The sequence below is a fragment of the Hippoglossus hippoglossus genome, chromosome 12 (genome assembly GCF_009819705.1).
Source record: "Hippoglossus hippoglossus isolate fHipHip1 chromosome 12, fHipHip1.pri, whole genome shotgun sequence".
Lineage (NCBI taxonomy): Eukaryota > Metazoa > Chordata > Actinopteri > Pleuronectiformes > Pleuronectidae > Hippoglossus > Hippoglossus hippoglossus.
This window is the reverse complement of record NC_047162.1, coordinates 18,059,491-18,084,310: the sequence shown is the minus strand read 5'-3', so window position 1 is coordinate 18,084,310 and position 24,820 is coordinate 18,059,491. Positions and strand designations below refer to the sequence as shown.

The 24,820-nt window shown below is 44.8% G+C and overlaps 2 protein-coding genes across 7 annotated transcripts in view; both read right to left on the bottom strand.

The window, feature by feature from the left end:
• Positions 1–621: 621 nt before the first annotated feature.
• atp8b5b (ATPase phospholipid transporting 8B5b) lies at positions 622–11,753 on the bottom strand. The gene is made up of 29 exons (XM_034602647.1): positions 11,478–11,753; positions 11,423–11,440; positions 10,193–10,274; positions 10,039–10,097; positions 9,796–9,909; positions 9,407–9,505; positions 9,196–9,257; positions 9,001–9,073; positions 8,844–8,914; positions 8,677–8,759; positions 8,033–8,191; positions 7,300–7,388; positions 6,558–6,751; positions 6,254–6,462; positions 6,118–6,161; positions 5,859–6,021; positions 5,551–5,739; positions 5,266–5,381; positions 5,022–5,186; positions 4,484–4,595; positions 4,297–4,402; positions 4,048–4,198; positions 3,625–3,808; positions 3,324–3,547; positions 2,908–2,991; positions 2,513–2,758; positions 2,277–2,415; positions 2,059–2,189; positions 622–1,933 (listed from the first exon to the last, which is right to left on the bottom strand). Exons 3-29 carry the CDS (start codon positions 10,245–10,247, stop codon positions 1,670–1,672), a joined length of 3,585 nt encoding a protein of 1,194 aa, XP_034458538.1. The 5' UTR covers positions 10,248–10,274; positions 11,423–11,440; positions 11,478–11,753; the 3' UTR covers positions 622–1,669.
• A 646-nt stretch (positions 11,754–12,399) lies between these two features.
• Positions 12,400–24,820, bottom strand: part of LOC117771827 (protein unc-13 homolog B-like) — a 53,845-nt gene continuing 41,424 nt past the window's right edge. For 3 of the 6 annotated variants that reach the window (XM_034602615.1, XM_034602611.1, XM_034602612.1), the window contains 22 exons: positions 24,594–24,757; positions 23,877–24,027; positions 23,662–23,730; positions 23,284–23,373; positions 23,025–23,162; positions 22,749–22,879; positions 22,386–22,471; positions 21,446–21,572; positions 21,221–21,317; positions 20,990–21,133; positions 20,400–20,477; positions 20,113–20,190; positions 16,678–16,766; positions 16,437–16,583; positions 16,202–16,325; positions 16,053–16,106; positions 15,887–15,964; positions 15,537–15,684; positions 15,276–15,332; positions 15,050–15,142; positions 14,795–14,954; positions 13,875–14,650 (listed from right to left, as the gene is read on the bottom strand). In XM_034602615.1, the coding sequence (XP_034458506.1) occupies positions 14,365–14,650; positions 14,795–14,954; positions 15,050–15,142; positions 15,276–15,332; positions 15,537–15,684; positions 15,887–15,964; positions 16,053–16,106; positions 16,202–16,325; positions 16,437–16,583; positions 16,678–16,766; positions 20,113–20,190; positions 20,400–20,477; positions 20,990–21,133; positions 21,221–21,317; positions 21,446–21,572; positions 22,386–22,471; positions 22,749–22,879; positions 23,025–23,162; positions 23,284–23,373; positions 23,662–23,730; positions 23,877–24,027; positions 24,594–24,757 (2,589 nt within the window). In that variant the 3' untranslated portion in view covers positions 13,875–14,364. Of the gene's footprint in view, positions 14,651–14,794; positions 14,955–15,049; positions 15,143–15,275; positions 15,333–15,536; positions 15,685–15,886; positions 15,965–16,052; positions 16,107–16,201; positions 16,326–16,436; positions 16,584–16,677; positions 16,767–20,112; positions 20,191–20,399; positions 20,478–20,989; positions 21,134–21,220; positions 21,318–21,445; positions 21,573–22,385; positions 22,472–22,748; positions 22,880–23,024; positions 23,163–23,283; positions 23,374–23,661; positions 23,731–23,876; positions 24,028–24,593; positions 24,758–24,820 lie in introns of all 6 variants that reach the window. The other 3 variants (XM_034602613.1, XM_034602614.1, XM_034602616.1) reach the window with 2 other exon arrangements.

Genomic DNA, 24,820 nt, shown 5'->3' with positions numbered 1-24,820 from the left:
TATTTACAACAATCACAGGTATTTCTGTCCCTCGCAACGATTCTGACAAACTGCACGATTCAACGTGTGCAGGTTTAAATAAAGTCTAAACAAATCGAACCAGCACGTACAGGTACATTTCTTTACTTTTTACATGTTCCTCCATTTCCTTGCTTCCTGTGTTGATTGATCCCCACTTTTTATCATATGTTGCATCTTCTTTTTTGATCACAATTAAAATCTGCATTTGTTCTCTAGTTGATATTTTTATGATCATGGTCTCGTGAATGAAAAAAGACCCGTTGAACATTGAATTCTCCCGTAAAATACATCAACATAAAACTGGGTATAAAAATGTTTAGGTTACACTTGAGAATATTGTATTTTCAAAAATTCAAAGGTCACGATGGTAAAATATGTGTCAGGAGTGAAGTATTTATAAAGTATAAATATCTGCTGGACCATGATCTGTCCCCAGTTAAACCCATTACTCCTCCTTTATATCACTGTCTCTGTAAAGTTGACACTCCGGTAGAAAGACAACACTGACCCCTGGCTGCACTTTGAAAACACTGTGGTACCTGAAGTTTTACCTCCATGAAAGTGTGAATATTAAAATACAGATCACAAACACAAGGAGCACGACAATAATAAAACAATGTTTAATGTAAATAATCATGTAAACAACAGTGTGGAAAATAGGTTCATCACAGTCTTCAACAGAAATCACCGTGTTTTACTTTCTCAAAATGACACCCTGAGTTTTGACAATTCACTGGAGGAAAATTAGAAATAATTAAAAGGCACAAAATGCAACGTCGTGTTTCCGGCTTCTCACTTAACCAATAAAAAGATGAAGAATTTGGTTTTGTATGACACAATATTCATCAGTTTTCTGAGTGTCCCAAAGCTTAATATGAGCTTCTTACTGTCTCAGTTCCGCTGTTAAATCATGCATGAGACAGGAGATCATCACAGAGAACATCATAACACATTTTAACTTGATTCCCCATCGAATGTAGTAATGCCGAGTACAGTTTGAGACAGTTGTACTTCCTGTGTGAGAGCTGCAAACATCTTTTAACAATGATAAAAATATTCACCTATTAGAAAAAACCAGAGAACCGTAGGAGCGTGTGGAGCTAAAGCCTCGAAACGTAACGTACAAGGGGTCAAAAGAAAGTTCCTACCAATTTCATTTGTGTTTTTATAGAAGTAATTTTACAGCTTTCTGTTTGTCTCTGTGACGTCGCACAGCACCAGGCATGTTTACTGCATTCACCATTAAACTGATGGAATAAAGTCACTAACGCCACCATGACCAGTTAGAAGCTGCAACATTAGCCAGATTCCCATTTGCCCTCCCAGTAAGAACTCGAAGGGACATTAGTACTTTTCAAATTATCACATCTATATTCGAAAGATAAAAATTTAAGTCATTTTCTTGTAATTAACTATTTTAGCTAATTACTAAATTTCATTGAGGACTAGCTCGTGATTGCCCTCTAGTGGAATTGCAGCATTAACAGGAGGTGGGACAGAAGTTTTTTTATAAAAAGTTTGACCTGGTAAGAATCCAGGTGGTGAACTTTACCCTGTGCATCCTCTCACGAGTGAGCTTCAAAATAAAAGACTTTCTACATCGTTGGGTCGGTCCCCTGCAGATGTTCGGTCCCCGCTCACCTCCTCTCTACCGGCTCTGCGTCTCCTCCTGCTCCTCTGTGATGGTGCGGTAGTGCTGAGGCTGATTCTGGGCCAGAGGAGAGTCGGTCGTGGCGAACAGCGCCGGTCGACTCCTCAGGGGCCTCTTCAGCAGGAACCTCCGGGACGTCACCAGCTCCCCGAAGCCCTGCGAGTGGGAGAAGGCGTAGCCGGAGCGCCGGGTGCTGATTCTCCTTCTAGGTATGCGAGGTGCAGGGGCCGGCAACGCCTCCTTCCGCACCTTATGTCTCACCTGGAGGGGGGGAAACAATCAAAAATATTCATTACAACAATCTATTAATTATCTCAATAGGCCCATTTGTAACCTGACAGTTAATGTGGGTATCAAACACATGATGGTGGTATTTCCTGCGTCACCTTGTCATTGATGGTGGGCCGGAGCTGGATGAGGATGAAGCGGAACGCCACCACCGGCAGAATACAGAGGAGGGTGGACAGGAAGATGGTCAGCCACACGTTGGGCTGGTTCAGAGAGTTTCTCGCCGTACCTGGAAAGAAAACATCCGTATGCCAGTGATCCTAGAGAATCACACGTGGTGCAGGGAGGAGCGGGCACAGGGGTTTACTCCACTCACCGATGAAGGGGAAGGAGGAGGTGAAGATAAGGAACATGCCGTTGCTGTATATGGTGAACGTGATGGCAAAGTAGGCGGCGAGGCTGCCCCACACAAAGAACTGGTTCACGGCTGTCCAGTAGTAGGTGTCCAGACACAGCTGGAACACAGGCAGAGATATTTTTGATTTAATAAAACCTTTAAAAAAAAAAAGCATAATTTGCTGCTTCTGGCACCAGGGGCCTGTTTCCCCTCACCTGTAAGTTCACCACCACCAGCAGAGACGTCTGTGCCAGCAGAGCGAAGGACTGGTAGTCGGAGATGTCTTTGCCGTCGTCCCGGACTGTGTCGTACATGGCCGCCCACGGGATGAAGAAGAGGATGAGGGAGCTGTAGGCGCTGTGCATCAGGCAGCGCACAAAGGCTTTCTTATTGAAGTAGAGGTTGAGCTGACCGGGAGCATAGAGCTGAGGATACTGGAAACTCCAGCGGTCGTTCACGTCCTGCAGAAACACAGCAGGGGGGAGAGAGAGAGAGAGAGAGAGAGAGAGAGAGAGAGAGAGAGAGAGAGAGAGAGAGATATGAGCCACAGTTTGAATTCAGTTTAAAGTACAAGATATTCAACTACAAGATTATTGGATGTTACTCTTACCTGGTCAAAGAGGCTCAAACCGAGGATGGGGAGAGCTGTGTACAGGAGGTTGTACAGAGTGATGAACCACTCGTCGTACACAGTCTATGAACAACAACATGAACATACTTTTAAATTATGTCACTTTCTACGGATGAAGTGTGGATTTTTGGGGTAAAAGAATATATACAGTATGTTAAAAAACATATATACAAATACAACATATAATATAATATAATATATAACTTTGACAAAGAAATATAATTGAGCCTTGATATTTTACAGATTGGGCCAAATATAAAGTAGTTATTTAAGAAACATAAACACTGTGCTCTCAATATCAGTCAACTTTTAATCTGCATCACGTCAGTAGAATTATTTCAAATCACGATTGCAGGAAAGTCACAAACAAACGATTCCACTCCGTGTCCACTCACCTGTGCGGAGAAGCCACAGAAGAAGGCGTACCAGAAATGCACGAAGGTGAAGATGAAGTTCTTGTAAAAGAAATACTGTAGGAACTTGCACATGCGTAGGTACGACCAGCGGCCGTGCACCAGCAGGAGGCGCTGGAGGTAACGGAACTGGGCGAAGGAGAAGTCGCTGGAGAGGACGGCCTGCATGCCCTCCTGCCCACTGATGCCCACTCCGATATGAGCAGCTGGAGGACAGACAGCAGAGTGAGACATAACATTTGCACTGTGAGATGTATAAAAATATAAATGCGGCTCTGCTTACCCTTGATCATGCTGACATCGTTGGCTCCGTCCCCGATGGCCAGAGTGATGACCTGCTTGTATTTCTTCACCAGCTGCACCACCTGGGCCTTCTGCAGAGGAGTGACCCTGCAGCAGATCACCGTCTGACACATGCACGCTGTCCTCAGCAGCTCCAGCTGCAGGTCCTTCTCCAGAGCGAAGGCCTGAGGGCCACATGGAAGGAGGAGGAATTACTGGGATGTGACGAGACGTGAGTCCATTACGTCCCATCAACAAAATGATAAAAGTCAGCAGGTCTCGAAATTCCTCTTTACACGTCATTCATTTGTTCTTCAGACTTTGCAGCTACACTGATTCAAATTGTGGGACATTCACGCATCTTGTTGATTCAGCAGCTACTGGAAATAGTCTCGTGCCTGAAGATAAAAAAGTAACTTCTTACCAGACTGTGTCCGTTTATAACGAGGCCGTAGTCTCCCTCCACCTTCTCATCCTGCACCGACTCAGTTTTGTGACTCCAGAAGAGGCCGGCACGAGCCCGGACCACACTCGGCTCGTCCGCTGCCTCGGGACACATTTCCCTCCTTGCTTTCCTGGAAGAAGTTACTTAATTGTCATTTTTATCCCAGTGACTTTAAGTACAATCAACAAAATAAAAGCTAAAACAGTCGTCTGTGTCCGTCTGACTTACTGAAGCTCCTCTTTGACTCCTTCAGGCGTGTTAGCTGCCACGATGAAAATCTTCTTCATCTCCTCCCTCAGCATGTTGCAGGAGTAGCCGATGTTCTCCGCCGTCTCTGTTTTCCAAGCATCATCACTTTAAAGCCACGTATCTTGTCAGTTCATTCCCGAAACGGTTTCTTTTCTCGTGCATTTACCTTGTTTATCTCCGGTCAACACCCAAATCTTGATGTCAGCTTTAGCCAGTTGCTCTATGGTCTGTGGAACCCCGTCCTGCAGCTTGTCCTCCACAGCGGTCGCTCCCAGCAGCTGAAACCCACACAGTCAAAGTTCATCATCTGAAAATCAGGTTTTTAGTATAATAATGTTATAAATGTTTGAAGCAACGGGTTTTATTTCTTCTCTCTGTCTCACCATTAATAATTTAATGTGTTATGGAGCAAGGTCAGTGACATTAACATGGACGACGTGTGTCTAAACTGAAGCCAAAACATCTCGGATCAAGCGTCATCTGGATACAGAGTCTCAGCTCGTTTTTATAGCATCAAATGACTTATTTAAATCAAACTTATCAGAAACATGAACACTTGAACTAACCATAATGCCACCAACCACCAGGGGGCGACCCAGATATTTTGGCTTCACTTATAGCAGCTGCCACTTGGAAGGTTGTAACGACCAACCGAGAAGTTAACTCGCTAAAACGATCTCTCAGTTCTCCACAGGCGGACTAACCATGAGGTCTTTCTCCATCTCTTCATAAAGCTCATCGAGCATCTCCTCCCGTCCATCCATGGCGGTGCTGGCCTCATGGTGGCGCTGTTTCCAGTCCTCCATGTAGCTCTTATCTATGTCCTTGTAGGCCAGAGCCAGCGTGCGGAGGCCGTCGCCTGCGTATTCCTGGACAGTTCAGAGCAGTTACCAACACAACTCCTGACATCTTTCTGACGTCTGGTTTACATTGGACCGCTTCACTCACGTTCAGGTGTCTGGTGGTGGCCGCCGTCAGTTCGTTGCAGGACGGGTGGAGTCTTTCAAAGATGATGGTGTCGGCTCCTTTGCAGAACAGAGTCAACTTCCCCTCAGGGCTACGCACTGGAAGTCAGAGGGAGAGCGAGTTCTTAAATAGCTGCGATCTTTATCGTGACTGCGTGAATATAAATGAACGTCTCAAAGAGTTTAACGTATTTTCAGGCTATTTCTTGAAGGTCGATATTGATTTTCGTCAAATCATCGGAAACATCTCGTCACCACTTCCTCTCACCTATGACGGACATCCTCTTGCGCACGTTATTGAAGTCGAGGACGGCCAGAAGTTCGTAGACGACTTTTTTGCCCATCTCGAAGACGGTGATGGTCTCTGGCGTACGTGAGCGGAACACGAAGCCAAAGTTTCTCGCCGCCGTCACCAGAGCGCCCTCGTCGGGGGACTGAGCCTGGTAGTAGAGCTCTCCTGCCCAGAGAAACAGAGGGAAAGAGGAAAGGTAAATGGATTTCTGGAAACAACGATTTTAGAATAAAAGATGGAAATAAAGATAATAGTAATAAAGACGTCCACTGGAGGACGCTCACCCTCTTTCTTCTCCTCGGGCATGACGGTGTGGCACAGAGCCAGCAGGCGGAAGAAGGCCTGAGCCTCCAGGTTTCCCCCCTTCACCGTCTCCACCAGGCTGTGGTCGTGGAAGGTGAACTTCGGATCCGCCAGCTCGTTCCTGAAGTCCACTTTCTCCGTCTTCTGCGATTTGAGGAAAAAGAAACAGACAGGAACAAGTTTGAGAAATACGCAAGTTACACATAGTTCACACAGAAGATTCCACTGTTCTCCTCTCACCTCTGTGATTTCCACCCGTTGTCCGGCAAAGTCAAACAGCTCCCCTGAAAAACACAGACACACAATCTGAACTCAGTTACTCAGTCGTATTGTGTCCATTCCACCGTGCAGGTCTCACAACCCCAGAGCCGCTCACCATAACTCTTCCCGTTGATGGAGCACTTGTTGAAGGTCATGACGTTCTGCGTCAGGGTGCCCGTCTTGTCGCTGAAGATGTATTTGATCTGTCCGAGCTCCTCGTTGAGCGTGGTGGTCCTCGCCTGGGCAGGGGTGTCGCTCTTGGGGTAGTACATCTTCCTGTCCCAGTCGATGTAGAAGCTGTTCCCCAGGCGGATGATCTCCACGCTGAAGCACGCAGGGGGGGGGGGGGGGGGAGATGTCAAAGTGTGACACGAGAAAGAAGAGCAGACTGGATTCTCTCACCTGTTTCATTTTCATACCTGACGTAGAGAGAGATGGGCACCACCGTGTTGAGGACGATGACGTAGGACCAGAAGGAGAGGAAGGAGGAGAGGGCGGCATCGATGCCTGGCTCCCGGGGGAGGAAGGGCGTGAACACGAAGCCCTCACGCACCTCCCAGATCGCATTGCCGATGGCCATGACGGTGCACATGAACGCCAGGAAACCGAAGATCTGATCGATTTAAGACATCATATATCAATCAGCTGAAAAATGTGCATTAAAAAGAGAAATCAATGCTTTTATGGAGGTGAATAAATGATCTCCACATTTCAAATTTTACTTTTCTATATATATATGTGTGTTTAAAAGAATGACTTTATAGAAAGATGGACGACACGTGTCCACTTCCTGCTACTTTACAAAAATGAAGCCCATATATCCCAGATACGGGCGCTGCCATCTTGTACCGGTGACGTCATTTTGGGTTTGTGCAAAGTAGTGATCAAAACCACAATCCACCATTTATTATTTGACTTTGACTTTCTAGTTTTAGTTCATGTCCCATCTGCTAACATGGAGGGGAAAGGGTTTATGACTTATACGGGCATCATACGACAAATTGACGTGATGTTAGTTACAGGAAATTTAACACTTAGCGAAAACATGAAGATGTATATTAACGATGTCCACGCCGGCCTATGTGTATTTGTGTGTGTGTGTGTGTGTGTGTGTGTGTGTGTGTGTGTGTGTGTGTGTGTGTGTGTGTGTGTTTAACTCACAGACAACACCAGGACATTCATCAGGTGGTCGATGCTCGTCCGTTTGAGCGTCGTCTTTCCACTGTTCTGCATCAGCTTGGTGTCGGGACCTGGAAACATTCATATCTGTATTTTCAGAGACTGTGTTGAAGGAAAAACTGTGACTGATCCTCAGTGTTTTGCCGAATATTCGTTCACTGCTTCTTAAAAGCGAACCCGTCTGTCCATTTGAATTATTTGCTCTTTGACATTATGCTTCAGAATAGTTTCATTGTTTCCTTCATGCATCAGTAGGTATTTTATGGGTTAAAGTCCACGTTGGTGAATAAAAGCTAATAAAAGGCGGCCTGGTGATTTGCCTGAGTGGTAAAACAAACAAATATCAACAGCTATAATAACAGTCCTGTATCATCTCATTTGTTTGTTTCATCTGTTACTGCTGCATTTTACCATATTTATTCATTATAATTTTATAACTTCTCCACATGGACTGATTCTGTTCTGCAGCTGCATTATATGGAAACTCATTTCCACCAAAGAGGAAATGAAGACGTTTGTTTAAAATAACTTCTGATCAGGCCGAAATCTCACGGAAAGTACGAATCCTTCCATCGCTGGTCCCTGACTCCCTGTGTGTTTTTGGATCTCGTTACCATGACACTGGCCGTGACCTAATTTATTTCTCTTATTACCACCACAAACGTGTGGTTGATGCCAAAGCTGCTGGTTTGTGGCTCATTCAAACACCACTCACCTCCGAAGATGACCAGGCCGAAGCACCACTCCGTGTTCCTCAGGGTGCAGCCCCGCAGCAGCACCTTGTCGTTGTCCAGGGAGTAGGCCTGTCCGCTCAGAGTCATGGTGCCTTTGAACTTGTCCAGACGGTTGTTGGGAGGCTCACAGCGAACTTCACCTGAGGGTCAGAGGTCAGAGGTCAGAGGTCGGCATCAAGGAAACAGAGTAAAGGTGAAGGTCAAGGTGAAGATGCAACTGTACTAGAACGTGAAGCTAAAATAGCAGATATCTTTATATCTTATATCTACAGTCTTATTATCAAGATACTTTTTTTTACTTTAACCTTCAAGAACAGTGATTCATGATACAGATAAATAAAACTGCATCATAAGGAAAAAACTTGACCGAGTTAATTAGGTGAAAAAATAAGGTCAGAATTATGAGATGAATCTGAATTTTTAGACTAAGATTTAAGAAGTTAAAAATCGTGGTTTAGTAAATCAAAACTGTGGCTTTTAATTTTGACGAACTTCCAGAAGAGCACAAACACAGAAAGAAGTTTTTTAAAACTTTATAATTATATTTTTAAAAGTTATATCACATATCTCTCAAAAGTCCAGGATAAGAAAACAAGATGTATTATTTTTTCTTTCGGCCTCTCACCATTGAAACCAGCCAGTGCGTCCACTCTGTCCCCCAGTTCTCCAGTTACAGTCAGGGCCTGTTTCACCTTCAGATTGGTTTCGCTGTGGGGGGGGGGGGGGGACACCAAGAGGACATGAGGACGATGCAACTCTGAGACAAAGTGAGACAGTCAGTGAGACACTCACCCGTCTAATTCTGCTGTTTCTACATACACCAGATTGAGAGGCTCACTGCTGGACAGCAGCAGGAGGTCGGCCTGAGAAAAGCATCAAATAAACGTGTTTGTTAATATGATATCTTTAAATAAACCTGTGATCCTCACTCTGAACTGTCTGTACTCACTGTAACAAACTGATTATTCTCCAGTTTGATGATGTCTCCGACCTGAACGTTCATCCACCTCTCACTTCTCAGTCTGCACCAAAGAGACAAACCATGAACTCACCGATCAGCTCTGAGCTGCCTCGTCATTCACAAACAGAGAAACTGGACAGAATGTAAAAAAAGAAAAGAAGTGAAATCTGCGTCTTCACTCACTCTCCATCGATGAGGACGTCCACTCGGCGGTTGTTCACCTGTTTGTCGCTTCTGTGTCTGTTCTACTCCGACGACACAAGAGAAAACAGGTTATTTTTACACCTGTGGCTTTAGTTTCACATCATGTAATTGAGTTTAATTCCTCGTTAGTTATTTAATTTTTCTATTTCTCAGTTTTGCCAACAAAAAGCTTGAGGTAATTTGAGTTTACTATGTCATCGCTGGCGTCCTTGACGGCTGTGATAGACAGCACGAGGATCAGAGGCACGGCCGTGGTGAACCAGGAGAGAGAGGAGATTTGTGGGATGAGCTGTGAGGAGACACACACACAAACACACACACAAACACACACACACATTTGAAATACCTTTAAATTACATTTGTGAATAACGTGCAACAATATCTGTAAATATCATCCAGCAAAAAGAACCACGACCCTCGACAGGTGGAATCAATACATTTTCATGAAACTCTGTTAAAGGACAGTCTACAGATTCGCTTCTCGTTCGCTTGTGAGCAGACGTTTGTTGTCAGATTGATTAGGACGCCACAGAGTCCACACATGGTAACATCAGAAAAGAGGAAAAACAAAATGTCTACCTGCAGTAACAAGAGGAAGAGGAAGTAGGTGTTGGCGAGTCTCCCGAACTGCTCGAAGAGGTTGAGCGGCAGGAAGGTGAAGATGTTGTACTTGGAGGTTGTGATGGCGTTGTTCTGGAACGAGACGGACGCCGGTCAGTCAACATGCACACATAACCCCCCCCACTCATCTTAAATCTGAGCAGAAGTAGAAGAGGGTCTCTCACTTCCTGTCCGCAGAGGAAGTGGAGTTTCTGCACTTACGGTATAGGTGTACGAGAGGTTGAAGGGTCTGTCGTTGGCTCGCAGGTATCGCTCCTCCTCTGTGCAACACAAAGATTCAGAGCAAGGACGTGGGTGAAGGTGTGATTCTCGAACTTCAGTTCAGTACAGATTGATGTAAAGCGTCAGCTCTCACCTCGCTCCGCCTGTTTTCCACACAGCTGGAAAGCATTCGACGCTATGGATCCCATGTTCAGCTCAGATTGTCCATCCCACACCTGAGGACGTATAAAGAGTCGAATCTTATACGAGCACAGACCCGACGTATAAGTGAAAGGGGGGGAAACTCTGGCAAATATAAGGCGGAAGCAATTTATATATATAAAAGGGGATTTATCCGACATTTATCATCATAACAATATTATACTTTACATCAATGTATATGCTGTCATGTTCCAAAATGTGTTTGACCTAAAGATTCAGATTTATCTTTATTCTTAAGTTTGAAAAGTGCAAAAGAAACTAAATATAAATGTATTATTTTTATGTTTACAGGCAGTTAAGTGCACAAAGCTATATGATGTATCACTACATCACTACATTAATAATTATCAAATGTACTATAATAATATAATTTTATGGCTAAATTCTGATATTTTTGGGGGATATTGGGGATGAGCTTTGGATATTCAACAAAAATAATGATAAACAGAGTTTTCTCTATATGGTGTTGATCAAATAAACTTCGTATGTCGTGATATTCTGTTGATGAAAGAAACGATTGAACCACAGTCGAGGACATTTTCTACGATGACATGCGAGCTACAACTCAAAGAGCTGTAAAGACACTCCCTTCACAACCCTTTGTACCCGAGTAAAGATTACAGCACATAATCCATAACGGCAAAGATCAAGATGATATGATGCGAACATTGAGATTGAGACGATAAGACTCTTAATAAATCACCAGATATAAAAGCAGAACCAGGCAAACGACTGGAAATGAAGTCTCTGGTTTTAGATTTGTCGTTTTCCTGTATCTTGGTTTCGCAGAAGGACGTCAGAGTGAAACAGGAAGAGCCAATTCCCCTGTTTTCTTTCTACAAATAAGCAAATTAATAATATATTTAAGTCAAATTAAAGATAAATAAGACAGATTTTTCAACACTGACCACTACCCTGATTTATTCTGGTGCACAGATCAGGAAACAGGCGGCTCCACGTTTCACTCACTGTTATTGTTCGACTCTCACACTCACAATCGATCTGAGACCGAGGCACCAGGCCTCAATATTGATTAATTATGTTGTTCAACTATTTTTTAAAGGTTTCGAAGGCGAGAGACTCTCTGATCTTTGTCCACAAAAGTACCAGACGTCCAATATTTCCCCAAAGTCTGAAAACCAAAAGAAAATCAGGCACATACCTCAAAGAAAAATGTGATTTCTCGTGTCCCCCTCACACATAAAGGCCCAGTGAATGAAAGAGAAGCGGGAAAACGCCTCAAAATTCAGTCTTCGCTTTGCTTCCGCCGCAGATGAGGAGAATCCAGGCCCCGGTCTGTGCTCGGCCTGGACGCCCAGGCACCAGCCTCGTCCCCAGGCACAGGAAGGGGGTTCGACTGGGGGCCTCCGGCTGAATGAAAGACACCCGGGATGGACGACTCTGGCTCTGTGGTGCGGTGGTGAAAGAGGCGCCTATAGAGCAGAGGTTTCAGGTTCAAGCAGGAAGAGCTGGGATCCCCCCCCCCCCGGCAGCCAACAGCTCCGAGCTTGAACAAACAGTGCAGCGATCTTTGGACCTGGAGCCGGGGGCAGGAGTGGAGGGGCAGTAAAACACAGGTAACAGGTAAATGGCTGCAACCAATCACAAAGCCAGCGATCTGGGCAGTGAGGTATGATACACACCCATTTCTTATTATCAGCCTCTTTTCACAGGAGCAAAACAAAGCAAAGGATTTGTTGCATTTTAAAAGGATGAAAATTATGACTTTAAATCTGATGTTTCCATCCAGGCTCTGTCAGAAATGTAATTTAATACCTGGGCTCGAACTCAGAGGAACGCCGCGTCGTCCAGGAGACCTCAACGTGAACCGCTGGCTAAATTAGTTATTGTGTTCCATCATTTTATTGGATTTTATTGAAATAAGGCTCTTATTTGTTTGGAAATAACATTTAAAGATGAATTGGTGAAGGTCAGATCATAAACCTCCTAATTACCCACAGTTCAAGTTATAATATAATCATGAAGATACTTCTTTTACCACAAACTTGCACTTAACTGTCTGAAATCAACTGGATCATGTCAGAGTTTGTACTTTAACAAAAGTTTAAATAAATTATAAACAGAATAATCCCGTTAAAATCTGTTAAATCCATCCCAAAGAAACCACAGGTAAGCAGATTTATAGATACCTCAAATACTTTATACAAAATTCATCAAATCAAGTGTTTACATGATGACGACAACATTTCAAAGTAGTGACGATACAAAGAAAACACCACAAAAAAACAATGCAGTTACTGTGTTAGACTGAACCTGTTGTTGAATATTGCAGTGATTTAGTGAACGGGTCAACAAATTTTTAGAAAATACAGAAAAATCTTAAAAAAAAACATAAATAAAAGTGAACACATTTGCAACTTGGCACGAGGATTGTGTATTTTACAGAATGGCTGTGACAGAAGTGTAACAAGGAGGGTGACGTGTGATTGGTTCAAACGTGTGCACGCACTGAGGTTCTCGTATTAACACAACATCCTTCATTAAAGTGGAACATTTTAATATTTCTCCATCATTTGGGAACAAATTCACTGGCACACGTCGCACTGCATAATATCTCTGTCCATAAAAACACGTATCTTACAACAAGAGGACAATAAGGGGGAAATATTTACAAAAAAAACCTGACACAAAATATAAAGAGACTGCAAAGAAAACCCAGCCTACGTATTAGTACAGTGTTTGTCATCAAGGATTAAAAATTAAATACTACGTGATAAGGAGCATCGCTTGGAAAAACGTGTTTGACATCATCGTGGGCAAAAGAAGTGGCCGAACCTCAAGAGGAAATACATAAAAAAAAAACGATTTAGTTTGTAAAGTAAGGCCACTGATAGGAAGAGAGGAAGAAACAGAGCAGGAAGATAATATGTAGATTATCTTTCAATCCTCATCAGATATCCGTAAAACCTGAAAGTTCAACCTCAAGGTTACGTTTTTTCGCCCCGTGGGTTTGTTTGTGAACAGGATTACACAAAAAGTACTCGACAGATTTCAGTAAAACTTGGTGGAATGATGGGACACGGGGAAAGAAAGAACTCATACAATTTTGGCATGGATCTGGACTAAGGAGCCGATCCAGTATTACACACACACACACACACACACACACACACACACACACACACACACACACGACAGTAAACAACATTTTTTTTTAAATCGCAGGCTTTTGAAAAAAAAACGCACAGACGTCAATAAATACATATCAAAAAATAAATAAATGGCTGCACCATCCGACCGCGATGGCTGCACCATCGCGGTCGGACTTCAGGCCACGTGAGCCACGAGTTGTTAGATGAGCTCATAAATAAATATGAACAAAAAAAACGAGGACTCGGCTTCAACATACACTTTCATTTAAACTGATTTAAACCATGTTGTTGTTGATTTTACGGCGTCAGTAGTGATCAACGGATGATTTTGTCAGTATTTGTTTCTCCTGAAAGGTTAAAAAAGGAGTGGAAACTTAACATGGCAAGGCACACATCAATACTTTGAACGAAGGGGAAACATTAAGGGTTATTACTTTTAGTACCTCCTCTCGTAACTTTAGCGTCACACGATTAACCAGTAAAATATTTCTGCGTCTTTTCTTGCACAAACCGTTTTCACATTTTACTCCGACCATCACAGTGAAGCTACGGACTTCACACATTCACAGTTTTGAGTGTAAGGCATCAAACACATGGCCACGCTTGGAGGGGGGGGGGGGTTCGGTTGGTGGTGGGGGAACTTGTTCGGCCCTCCAGCAGGGGGCCCGGCCGGCGTCCTCTGTTCCCTTGAGGCTGTGGCGTGCGCACTGTGCCACTGCGGCATTGGAGGAGGAGGGGGGGGGGGGGGGGTTAAAAAGAAGTGGGTGGGTGAGTGGTCACTTCCTGGTGGAACAGCTGGTCAGTGTGAAGGTTGAACGAACCCGTGTCCGTGTGGTCGAGCTCTGTCACTAATGTTTGAGAGTGTTTGTCCGAGTGTAAACGAGGCGTCGGACGCAGGAAAATGATTCCCTGGATGCGTCTCTTATTCTGAAATTCTGAGTCCCTCCTTCCTTCCTCTCTCGCTCTCCCTCCGTCTCCAGCCCTCCTCCTCTCATCTGCCCTCCTCGGCCGATCGTGTTTCCGATTTCAGCCTCACGAACTCCTTGGCCACGTCGTCGTTGGAGCGCTGCGAGAGGATGCGCATGGCGGTGAGGCCGGTGTCGTCCATGTGGATGCGCTGGCCCAGCGGACACCAGCAGGCGCAGTTGCCCTTCTCCATGATGTCCCTCAGCTGAAGGACGGCCAGGCCCACCACCCGGTCGGCGCGGCCGAAGCAGTAGTCTTTGACGCAGACCTGCAGCTCGTAGCACTCGAAGCCTTCCTGGTTACCCAGAGCACTGCGGAGGGAGAAGAGTCATTCAGCTTAAAACCACAACGTTCGCCAAGAGAAGCTTTTACAGATCAGTGGTAATTGATTAAGTGATTCTTTAAATAGCTGCATCTTAATTTAAAAAGCAGGTAACGCTGCTCCCAGTACTTACAAGTTGAAGGTCTCGTTGAACTTTGGAGACCAGCTGTTGTTCTTGGACTTGGTCTGGAACTTGCGTTTCTTGTCGCTGAGCTGAGGCCCGATCATGGTGGTCTCCACGAAGGGCCGGAACATGCCGGACGTCTGCCATTTTAAATCGCCGGCCCCCATGACTGCAGCAACACACACGGGAGGAAGGAGACGTGATCAGCCGAGTTAATGTTGTTTAAAAATGTTCAGGAGGATTATTATGAAAACTCAAACTGACCTTTGACGGTGACCTTTCGCTCGCCGTTCCCGGGATGAGTGTACAGCTCGATCTGGACGGACACCTCGCCAATGGGCTTGTCCACGCCGGAACCTAACACACCCAGAGACATTCACCAGTGAGCTTTCATTTAACCACATTACAGCATAAAAATTTGATTCACGACACAGAGTCAGTATGAGAGGGGGGTGGGGACACACAGGCAGATGATTTCAATGACACCTACCCCTGCTGGGCTGAATTTTTTCATTGGGTGTTAACCTAATACCTTTCCCATTGTGCACTGGCACAGAGGCAGCACAGGAGATAAGAGAAGACAGCGACAACACGTCAACACATTTCAGCGTCAGAAACAAACACACAAAATACAGGTTCAGATCTCAAAGAGGAGAAATTATTGTCCTATGGAAACACATTGTTCAGCTGGCGCCCTCTCCTGGTGTATTAGGGGAAAGGAAATGGATCTTGAAGCTGTGGCGCTCACTACCTTGTGCGTGCTGGGAGGTGACAAAGGTCTTGATGAGTGTGTCTGTTGTCTGCGTGTAGAGCGACAGCGCGTGGCGGAGCGAGGACAGCTCGGGACTCTTCTCCAGGAACGCCTTCTTCAGCCCGTTGCCGCCCGCGTGGAAGTATTGCTGCAGAGGAAACAAGAGGGTGACTCTCAACAAACCTGGATCAACACAAACAAAAACAGACAAACAAACCTCCCCTGGTAAAACCGTCCACCTACATAAACTTTCAGGGTTCTTGATAAACGGATGAATAGTGGATGAAGCTAATCCGACCCCGCGTCTCCCCGGCGTCCCAATGAAACCCGACCCTGTCGTATAAACTGACCTTGATCGTGTCCAGTGCCACGTCCATGACAGCACACTGCCTGGGAGACAAGCTCTTAGCCTCGCCCGCCATGTGATCCTGCACACGATGAGCAGAGAGAGACGAGTTAGCGATGATTGATTCTGGTAACACACAGATAAAAAATATCCGAAGGGCTTCTTGATACCTTGAGTTTGGAGAGCTGTCCGAGCTCTTTGGCCGCCGAGAGGATCTGCGCTCCCTGAGAGAAGAGAACAAAAGGAACTGACTTTCTGTTGCATTTAACTTTGCAATTTCCACCAACGCTGAAGCAAACAAAGCAAACACGCGACTCACAAAGGTATCGCTGCCCTGCGGCAGAACAATGGTCTTCTCCAGGCTGCTCATCACGATCCTCCAGAGCTCCTTCAGCACACGTTTCAGGACGGTCTTCTCACAAACTGTGGCGAAAAGGGTCAGCCTGCAAAAACATGGTGCAGGTTATATCAGCAAGAGGCCAAGAGGAGAAACCTGCAAACTTGTGGAAGAGGAAAATGCTGGGAGGGGTTTAAAATCCTAATCATCCACTCACCTTCCATCCAGGAAGTCCATGAGTGGCCTCAGCATGTTGTCAGAGTCGCCCTCCACCTGGTTCTTGTTGCTGGCGTTGAGCGGCCCCTTGATCTGGTACAGCAGCGACGCCATCTGTCGCATGCACTCGGTGATCCGGCTCTGGAAGCTGATAGGATGATGAGCAATCAGCAAAATGCACGTGAGGGTTTCTGCATCACCTCTAAATATGGGGGGAGGGGGGGGGGGGACTGAACTTGTACCTGTTCCCAAATGTGCTGCTGAGCTCGTCCAGCACGTTGTTCAGCTTCACCTGCAGGTCGTTCAGGAGGTCGCTGGCCTCAGCGTCCAACTGCAGACACACAAGCAGAGAGAAGCTTTTAAAATATACTGACGGTTTTTATTTTATAAACTGTATAGTTATGAATAATACGATATATGCTGATAGGAAAAAAACAAAACATGGATGACCTCAAACATTTTAATGAACTTTCATATTTGCATTTTAGACAAAATCCCCCAAAATAACCTTCAATCTTCTTCAGGTAATTTTGCTTTAAATGCAAGAAACTAGAAGATTTTAAGATTTAACCAAAAAGCCTAAATAACCAGTAGCTGCGTTATGTTATTATGGGTTGTCAAGCTTCAACACTGTGGGATGGCAAAGGAATTAGTGGCAAAAATCATAATTAGGGTTTCTTTCAGTTTTGTATTCAATGCTCCTGAGGCAGGGAAACACGCAACACGATTGTATATACATTTTTTTAAACGACTAAATTAATCAACATTCGCACAAACCCACCTTTTTCCCAGCAGCCTCCAACTTTCAATGGGAGCACATTGGAAAAATACAAAAGTTTAACATTGCAAGAGAGATGTGAGTCTTTCAGGTCTCACGAGCACAGGGGGAGGGAGATGGGGGGGCGGGGGGGTGGAAGATCCATAAAATGACCGAACCCAGGTAGACTGAGGCTAAATGATCTGAATAAGCTGCGCCTGCAGGGGGAGCTGAGACATATGGATGAAGCCGGACTGTGGCTCATTAAGCCAATGATCCAATGGCCTTTTGATTCATGGCCTGTCGGGGGGGGGGGGGGGGGTTTGAGGCTTGAGGCTTCAGGGAAATGCAGCTACAAATGGATTGTGTCCCCTGTTTGTAATGTGTGTGTTTTTGTGTTAATAAACATGAGTGTGTGCACCTACACTCACCTTCTTCTCTTCAAATGCGTTTCCAGTCTGTGGCAGCACAGAGAAGTGGAGGGTAACACAGGAAAACCTCGGTTTAGAGTCATTTCTCGTTTGGAATTGGATTTTCATGTATTTTGGGGGAACAGCTGAAGATCAGTTGCTATAATAGAAAGTTGTGTGGCAGCGGATTCACCCTGGTGTGCATGTAACCTACCTTCTCTACCGGTGCGGGCGTCTTTGTGAGTTACAGGGATGTTTATTAAGATTTTTTAAAAGACAAATAAAAAAGACAAATTAACAAAAACTAAAAAAACACAAATCAAAGAGGACAGAAATTAGAAATAACTGTATTTTAAGGGGAAACGAGTTTTGAGGAACGAGCAGGGAAAGAAAAAGTGAAAATTCAACCACAGATGAAGATAAAATCTAAAGATGATAAACGTCACCATGACAACCACAGGGACGCCACGTTTCAGTGGGAAAGGGAAAAGACTTGGAATGATGTTCCAGGTTAAAACCACTTCACACTGTAACAAACCTCGACCTCAATTTCCTCCCCTTCCTCCCCTACTGCTTCCTCCTCCTCCACCTCCTCCTCCTCCTCACTCTCCTCAAACTACGAGTGGCAGTGAAGAGACAATAAGAAATGTTAAAAGTTTGATTCTCATCCACGTGTCCTTTAGGTGGTGAGATCAGGGTGAGTATATGCAGTCATGTGTCACATGTCTGCATATACAGGGAACTTGCCTGCCATGCTAGCATTCTACTGTTGGGCTAGAAAAGAAAAAGGAAAAACACGACTGTGACTTCACTCTCGCTCACTAGAATCACCACCTCATGGTTGTAACGCCTCCGCCAAACCAATGAAGCTGCACTTTTTCAATCCATGTCTGTCCAGAGTCATAACACATGACAAAAGAAAGGGAGAGAGCTCCGTCATCCACATACACCAATGAGCGTTTAGTAGTTGATGAGCAGAGGAGCAGGAGGCCCCCCTGTTCTGCTTGTTATCCAGGAAGTTTTATCCAAACATTTGTGTGAAATTTCGTCATGCTACGCAAATTCATTCTTGAGTTATAGGCAAAAAATGGGTTTTATGAGGTCAGGGCGACTTTCACCTTTGAACCCCAATCGTCTAATCAGTTCATCCTCGAATCTAAATGAAAGTTTGGGCCACAACAAACCAGAGGTAGACAAAACTAAAATCTAATACTTGTTTACTTTACTTCTCTCCATGTTGACAAGCAGCACATTTATACACACACACTGAACTGAAGCTTCAAGTTAAAGGATCAAATCAACAAAGTTCACCAGACAAAGAAAATAACGTCCAACTCGGTCACTCGCTCTTTGCCACTAAAGGAAAATCCCACCACTGCTGCTCAGAGCATTTCTAGCGCCACCTTGTGTTTGAGTAGAGTACTGGAGACTTTTTTTCCCCATGCAACAAAAAGTACTTTCAGGGGACAGTTTCTAATCAGCTGCTAAATCTGATTGTAATGTTGAGATCAGGAAAACTGACACAGAAGAAGCCCCCTCATACTATTTTACATTTATAGATGCAGGTTGATTATCCGATGGAACAGCACTAAATAAAACAGGGGCAACTATTCAAGCTACATCAGCAGCAGAGTTTTTACTACAGCGCTACGATACAAGATTTACTGGTTTAAGGTTCAGTAAATATTCCACAATATGAATTATGGACTAACTAATAAAGCACAACAGTCACCATGCTACATTCTATTAGAAGTGAGCTACAGTCTAACACTCTACTCTGCTGCCATCAGCAGTACGCACCAGAGCCTTTGCCTCCTCTTCATCGGTAATAACCTGTTTCTGAGGAAGAGGAAAATCATTTCTTTGCATAAACGCCCCAAAAAAATCAACGACGCTGCTGCATCAGCTCCACTGGCTCAGCTGTGAACCTACCTCTTCATCTACTGCCTCCTCCTCCTTCTTCTCTTCTTCTTCAATCACTCCATTTAGCTTTAATTGTAAAGTGAACACACTGGTTGAAACTGCACGACTAAAAAAAACTACTACACTAGCTCCACAGTAAGTATGATGCAGCACTATGTAGGGATCTGAAGCAGGGGGAGGTCACAGCTGACAGAGGTTATCGATTGCTGTCACTGCAGCTACACTTAGGACACTTGTCTCCATATCCTCTAGTCTATTAGGCAGCACAGGGACCAGATCTGCGTGTATCGATCTGCTTTCATTGACAGCGTCACGTCGTCAGACACCAGGGACGACGTGTGGACATTTCTACACAACCGGCCCGTGACACAAGATTCACGGCGTACACGCAACATCCGCTACGGCCTCTTTAAGAGTCAGGATCTACAGCGCTACTCCACATACCTGCGCTTCCTCTGTTGCAGTCTGATACACACACACACAAATGCAGCTTTTATAATTTTATGTTTTTTTAGTAGCAGCACACTGGATATTCTCAGTGACCCAGTGCGATGCTCATACAGATTAAAACTGGTTTCCAGACGTACCTGTTTGGCCCCCATCGACTCAAACATCTTCTCCAGCTGGATTCTCAACTGCTGCACATTATTCAGCAGGACGCACGGCTACAGGAGGAGGCAGCAGAGACACAGCGGACAGTGAGATTACACTGACAGGGAATTATTCAACTTTAAAAACACCATTCAAGTTTAAATAATGCTCTGTTAAATAGGTCAATGCCGATGCCGGGATGGTGGATCCCCAAATTTGATTGAAGTTACAAGGAAAAACATTTAAATGGCTTATTGCAGAAAACATAAACACATAAACTTACAATCTTCTCCTTGTCAATATAAGAAGGGAAGTTCTTGGTCAGAATGGCGCTGTACAGCAGGAGAACTTTGGAAATTGTCTGTAAAAAAAATAATAAAGAGCAACAAAGACATAAAAAATTAGAGTAAGTTTCTTTTCAAATACTTTAAAACCAAGTTTCTTACCTCTAATAAAACTGTTCACAGCGTTTACAAAGTGGAATATTTGATACTTTTTAGGGAACATAGATTCTCCTGCATATTAAAAACGTTCCCTGATGTATGAATGTGTTCCTGTGGCACAGAGGAAAACAAAACCCGACACATGAGACTGTGCTGCCCCCTCGTTCCCTCCGGAGGGAATTCAAAGTTTCCATTTGATGAAGTAATATTCAATTCTCTTTACAATGATGTAGTTGTTCTTAATATCCCTCATACTCTGTTTCTAAGGGAGGAAACTAGTCACAGTGAAGATGCTGCTTTTGGAAGAAAGAAGTTTAAAATGATGGAGAGCTCATATATTATTGATTATCAATCAAATCTAGAGCCTGTTTTAAGTTCTTTTCTCCACATCCTCTCACGCTGTGGCGCACTTGAGAGCGTGATGTGTTACCTTGGAGAAGCGGCGGCTGTACTGAGCCATGACGCTCGGGTCGGGACATTCCAGCTTCTTGATGATCTCAAAACTCTGGTTGAGCTGCGTGAAGATGTCCACGACGGAGCAGGAGAACAGAGCGTGCTCAGACGTCTGCTGGAACTGAGACGGCATCGGAGAGTACGGAGGGTTAAATAGTTTCTTTGCAAACGTAACAAAAATATCAGAGTCAATTTAAATGTTTCTTACTCCGTCTTTCTTGTCTCTCTCCAGGGCTCCGTGCATGAACTCGACAGACACGTCCTCATTTTCAGCCAACCACTGCAGCACAAACTGTACGAACCATCTACATGGGAAAACACAGGCATCGTATCCAAATCCTAATATCTCAATTAAAGATCAGTTTAAAAATCACATGATCAAACATAACGTTTCCCCTCCGAGCCTCTGAGAGAATACGACACTTGCACTTACGATGGGTAGTCGGGGACGACGTCCTTGACGCTCGGCAGCTCCTTGACATATTCGTTGTAGAGCCACTTGACCTTGAAGTGCAGGTTCATGTAGTCGGTGCTCTTACACAGCCGGTGCTTCTCGTGCTCTGCAGATACATGAGCACATGAGGAGCCTGTGAGATGTCTCATGAGCTGGAGAGAATCTCAAGATCACTCAGATCTAGCCCTTGATTCCCGTCTTTACGCTGAGCTAAGATGATTAGCCTCTGGTTTTAGCTACACAGTGTTTACACAGTCCAAATGCTAAAGGAATTTTGGGAGTCAATGAATTCTGATATACTCTTTATATTATAAACAAACAATGTAGGTTGATTTATGAAGTTTTATATTACATTTGTTATTAATATGAACTGTGGTTGTGTGCACATTTATTTAAGGTACGTTGAAACACATGCAGCCATAAAGGTGAGCTCAAATTTACCCAGGAGTAATTTTGGTGACCTACTAAAAACTACTACGAAAGTTAAAATACTTAAGTACAAAATCTCCGAACACATTTTTCCATCTCTTTTAATATTAAAGCAGATTGAAAATGAAGGATTCACCACATCTGTACAGATAGGGGGTTTCATCTTGAGGACGGGGGGCTGGGATAAGGGGGGGGGGGGGGGGGTGCGCTGCTGTACAGTAACGTACAGTGCAGCAGACACAAAGTGCAGAGAAGCTCCTGGGAGACATAAGCAGCTTTTAAACCCTCCACAGTCATTTCTAACTTTCACATCTTCTGTATCACTTCTACTACAGAATTCCCTCTCTCTCCCACATCTCCAGGATTCTCCTCCTCACGTTTTCAAGCACACGATGCTTCAGGTTTTCCCGTCAAGCTTTGTAGATGATAAAAGAAGATAACTTGCTGAAAGACACCTTGAGCAGGATGATAAGACGGGGCTGGGACTTACCTTCCATAGCATACTTCATGTCTTGAGCAAACAATGTCCACATGACCTCTGCTGACACCTTCCCGACACTCAGCTCTTGAGGGAACCTGGGAGAAAGGTGACGGACAGACAAGGATGTAAATAATACAATACAGAACAACACGGCATTAATCTGACGGAATCCTGAGACCAAACAAAGACAGAATATCCCCGAGTATCACGACTGAAGAGTCAGTTTTAAGTGTTCAGAACATCTGGAGCTACGACTTAAAGACAACGCCTCTTATTCTCCTTTAAGCAAGAAATCAATGGGTAAAGATTAATTCAAACTGTCTGTATTGTCTATTTAATAGAATAAAAGGTTGGTAAAAAACTACAACTAACTGGTTGAGCACGGGTGTGTAGGAGTTCCTGTCCTCTTCAATGATGGACACGATGAGCATGATGAGTTTGGGCCAGAAGTCCAAGTTCTTGACACTGGGACCCTGCTCCTCCAGAGGGACGTCCTCCTTGTTCTAGAGTAGCAAAGAGACACAGTCAGTCTCTAAAAAGAAGGGACAGTTCAATACAATGGACAGCAAACAATCAGAAGAAGTTATTTACCCCTTGTAGAGATCTGAAACGTTTCTGCAGCTGATGAATAACGGACACGTGACTCACCGTGTCTGCAGGTTGATACTGTCTGTTGTACAGCTCGTGGCAGTTATTGAAGATGTAGTCGAACGTGGAGTTGAGACAGGCCTTGACACAGTCCCTCACCACCTGGCTGGCTCTGGGCGGAGACTGAAGCTCCTGGACCTGAGCACGAGACGGAGGGAGGGACACCGACGCTTTATCGACTTGTACAGAAAGTCACCGGCGATGAAAACAGAGTTATCTCCCACACAAAAAGAAAAATAGAGATGGATGAAGCACAAACCTTCATCCTGAAGAAGGTGATGCTGGTTAGAAGATCCACGGTGGATTTTAGGTCCTGCAGGCGATCCTTGTTGCTGGCAGGGAAGTGGTTCTACAGAAGAAAAATTGGTTTTGATATAATTCACCAATTACAGACATAAAGTGCGTATCAATGAGGACAGCGTAGGGAAGTTCACACTCAGGGCTCAGACTGCAAATTGTCCGTGAGAGTTCATACTTCAAAGCAGAGGCATCAGGAAATACTGAACATTTTAAGGATGTGGCACAAAATGTAGTCGTGTAATGTAGTGTTTCTTTTGTGAAAGGGGGGGTTTGTGTTTGTCCTAAACTCACGACAACAAATAATGTTGGTTATCTATTTAGTAGAATAAACTCTTACCCTGTATGTTGAGAGGTCAATGCGCAGTGAGTTGTGCAACTGGTCCAAGAGCTTGACAAAGCGTTCTTTCTGTGTGGGGAAGAAAAGACAAGAATCGTAAAGAGAGATAGAAACACAACGCAAGGAGAAAGATTGAAGCTGTGTGTGTGTGTGTGTGTGTGTGTGTGTGTGTGTGTGTGTGTGTGTGTGTGCGTGCGTGCTAAAGTAATACAAACCCCAAAATTGGAGGCAGCGAAGCGGTCGGAGGCGGACACATTGGTGGAGGCGGTGGTGTGGGCGTAGAAAGCATTGATATTGGCCAGCAGGGTGCTCATCACCGCAGGAACCCCGGGACACATGTACTTGGATGACAGACAGGCAAAGTGACTGTAAAGAGAAGCACAGACAAAGCCTGGTAAAGACCCGGGAGCTCGATTCCCTCCAGTGACACCAGCTCACACTTCTCTCTGTCATGAAGAGGAGGTTCTGTCAAAGCCTTGATCTGCTCAGACTGTGTTCTCTCGAGGGGTCTTGTTTTAACCCGATGATCCCTATTAGGAACGGTCGTTTCATCTGCCCATCAGCTAGCTGGCACGTTTAGGCTGAGGGACGGCCCATTGGAGTGCGCTCTCTGTGAGCGATGGGCCCGGCTAACAGGCATCTGTATGGAGCACGACAGTTCATGGAGACAAATCCATCCTCGGGCCCATTCATAATTGACTTTCCTTCATTTGGAGGCCAACAGGGAACGACAGCGGCGCCGAGGAAGACAAAGGTGCGGAGGTAGGGCGAGGAACAGGGGGAGATGAAGAGGTGACACATACATGGACAGACAGAGAGAGAGAGAGATGGAGAGAGAGAGAGAGAGAGAGAGAGAGAGAGAGAGAGAGAGAGAGAGAGAGAGAGAGAGAGAGGGAGACAGTTTGTTTTTCGCTGTGATGTCTCACACTCACGTCATGGCTTGGTAGATGGACTCGATCCCGTAGCGCATGGCAAACTCGTCCACTATCTCCTGAGCCACGTCGTCGAAGTAGACTTTCCAGGCGTCGTCTCCACGGGGGTCTGGGATTTTCACCACCCCTTGGCCGAGCATGTCATTCGAATGGTGGAACAGGTTCTGCAGGGGAGAGACAAGTGGTGGGACTGTCATGTGAATAAGCTGTAGCAGGAAAGAAAAGGT

Bases quoted from the DNA above. Each gene is read 5' to 3' on its own strand.
- atp8b5b (XM_034602647.1), bottom strand. From the start codon at position 10,247: ATGGGATCCATAGCGTCGAATGCTTTCCAGCTGTGTGGAAAACAGGCG. The intron at 4,199-4,296 runs GTAAGTCAGACG...AACTTCTTCCAG, and splicing joins GGAGTCAAAGAGGAGCTTCA to GAAAGCAAGGAGGGAAATGT. The intron at 2,759-2,907 runs GTAAGAGTAACA...GTGTTTCTGCAG, and splicing joins GTTTGAGCCTCTTTGACCAG to GACGTGAACGACCGCTGGAG.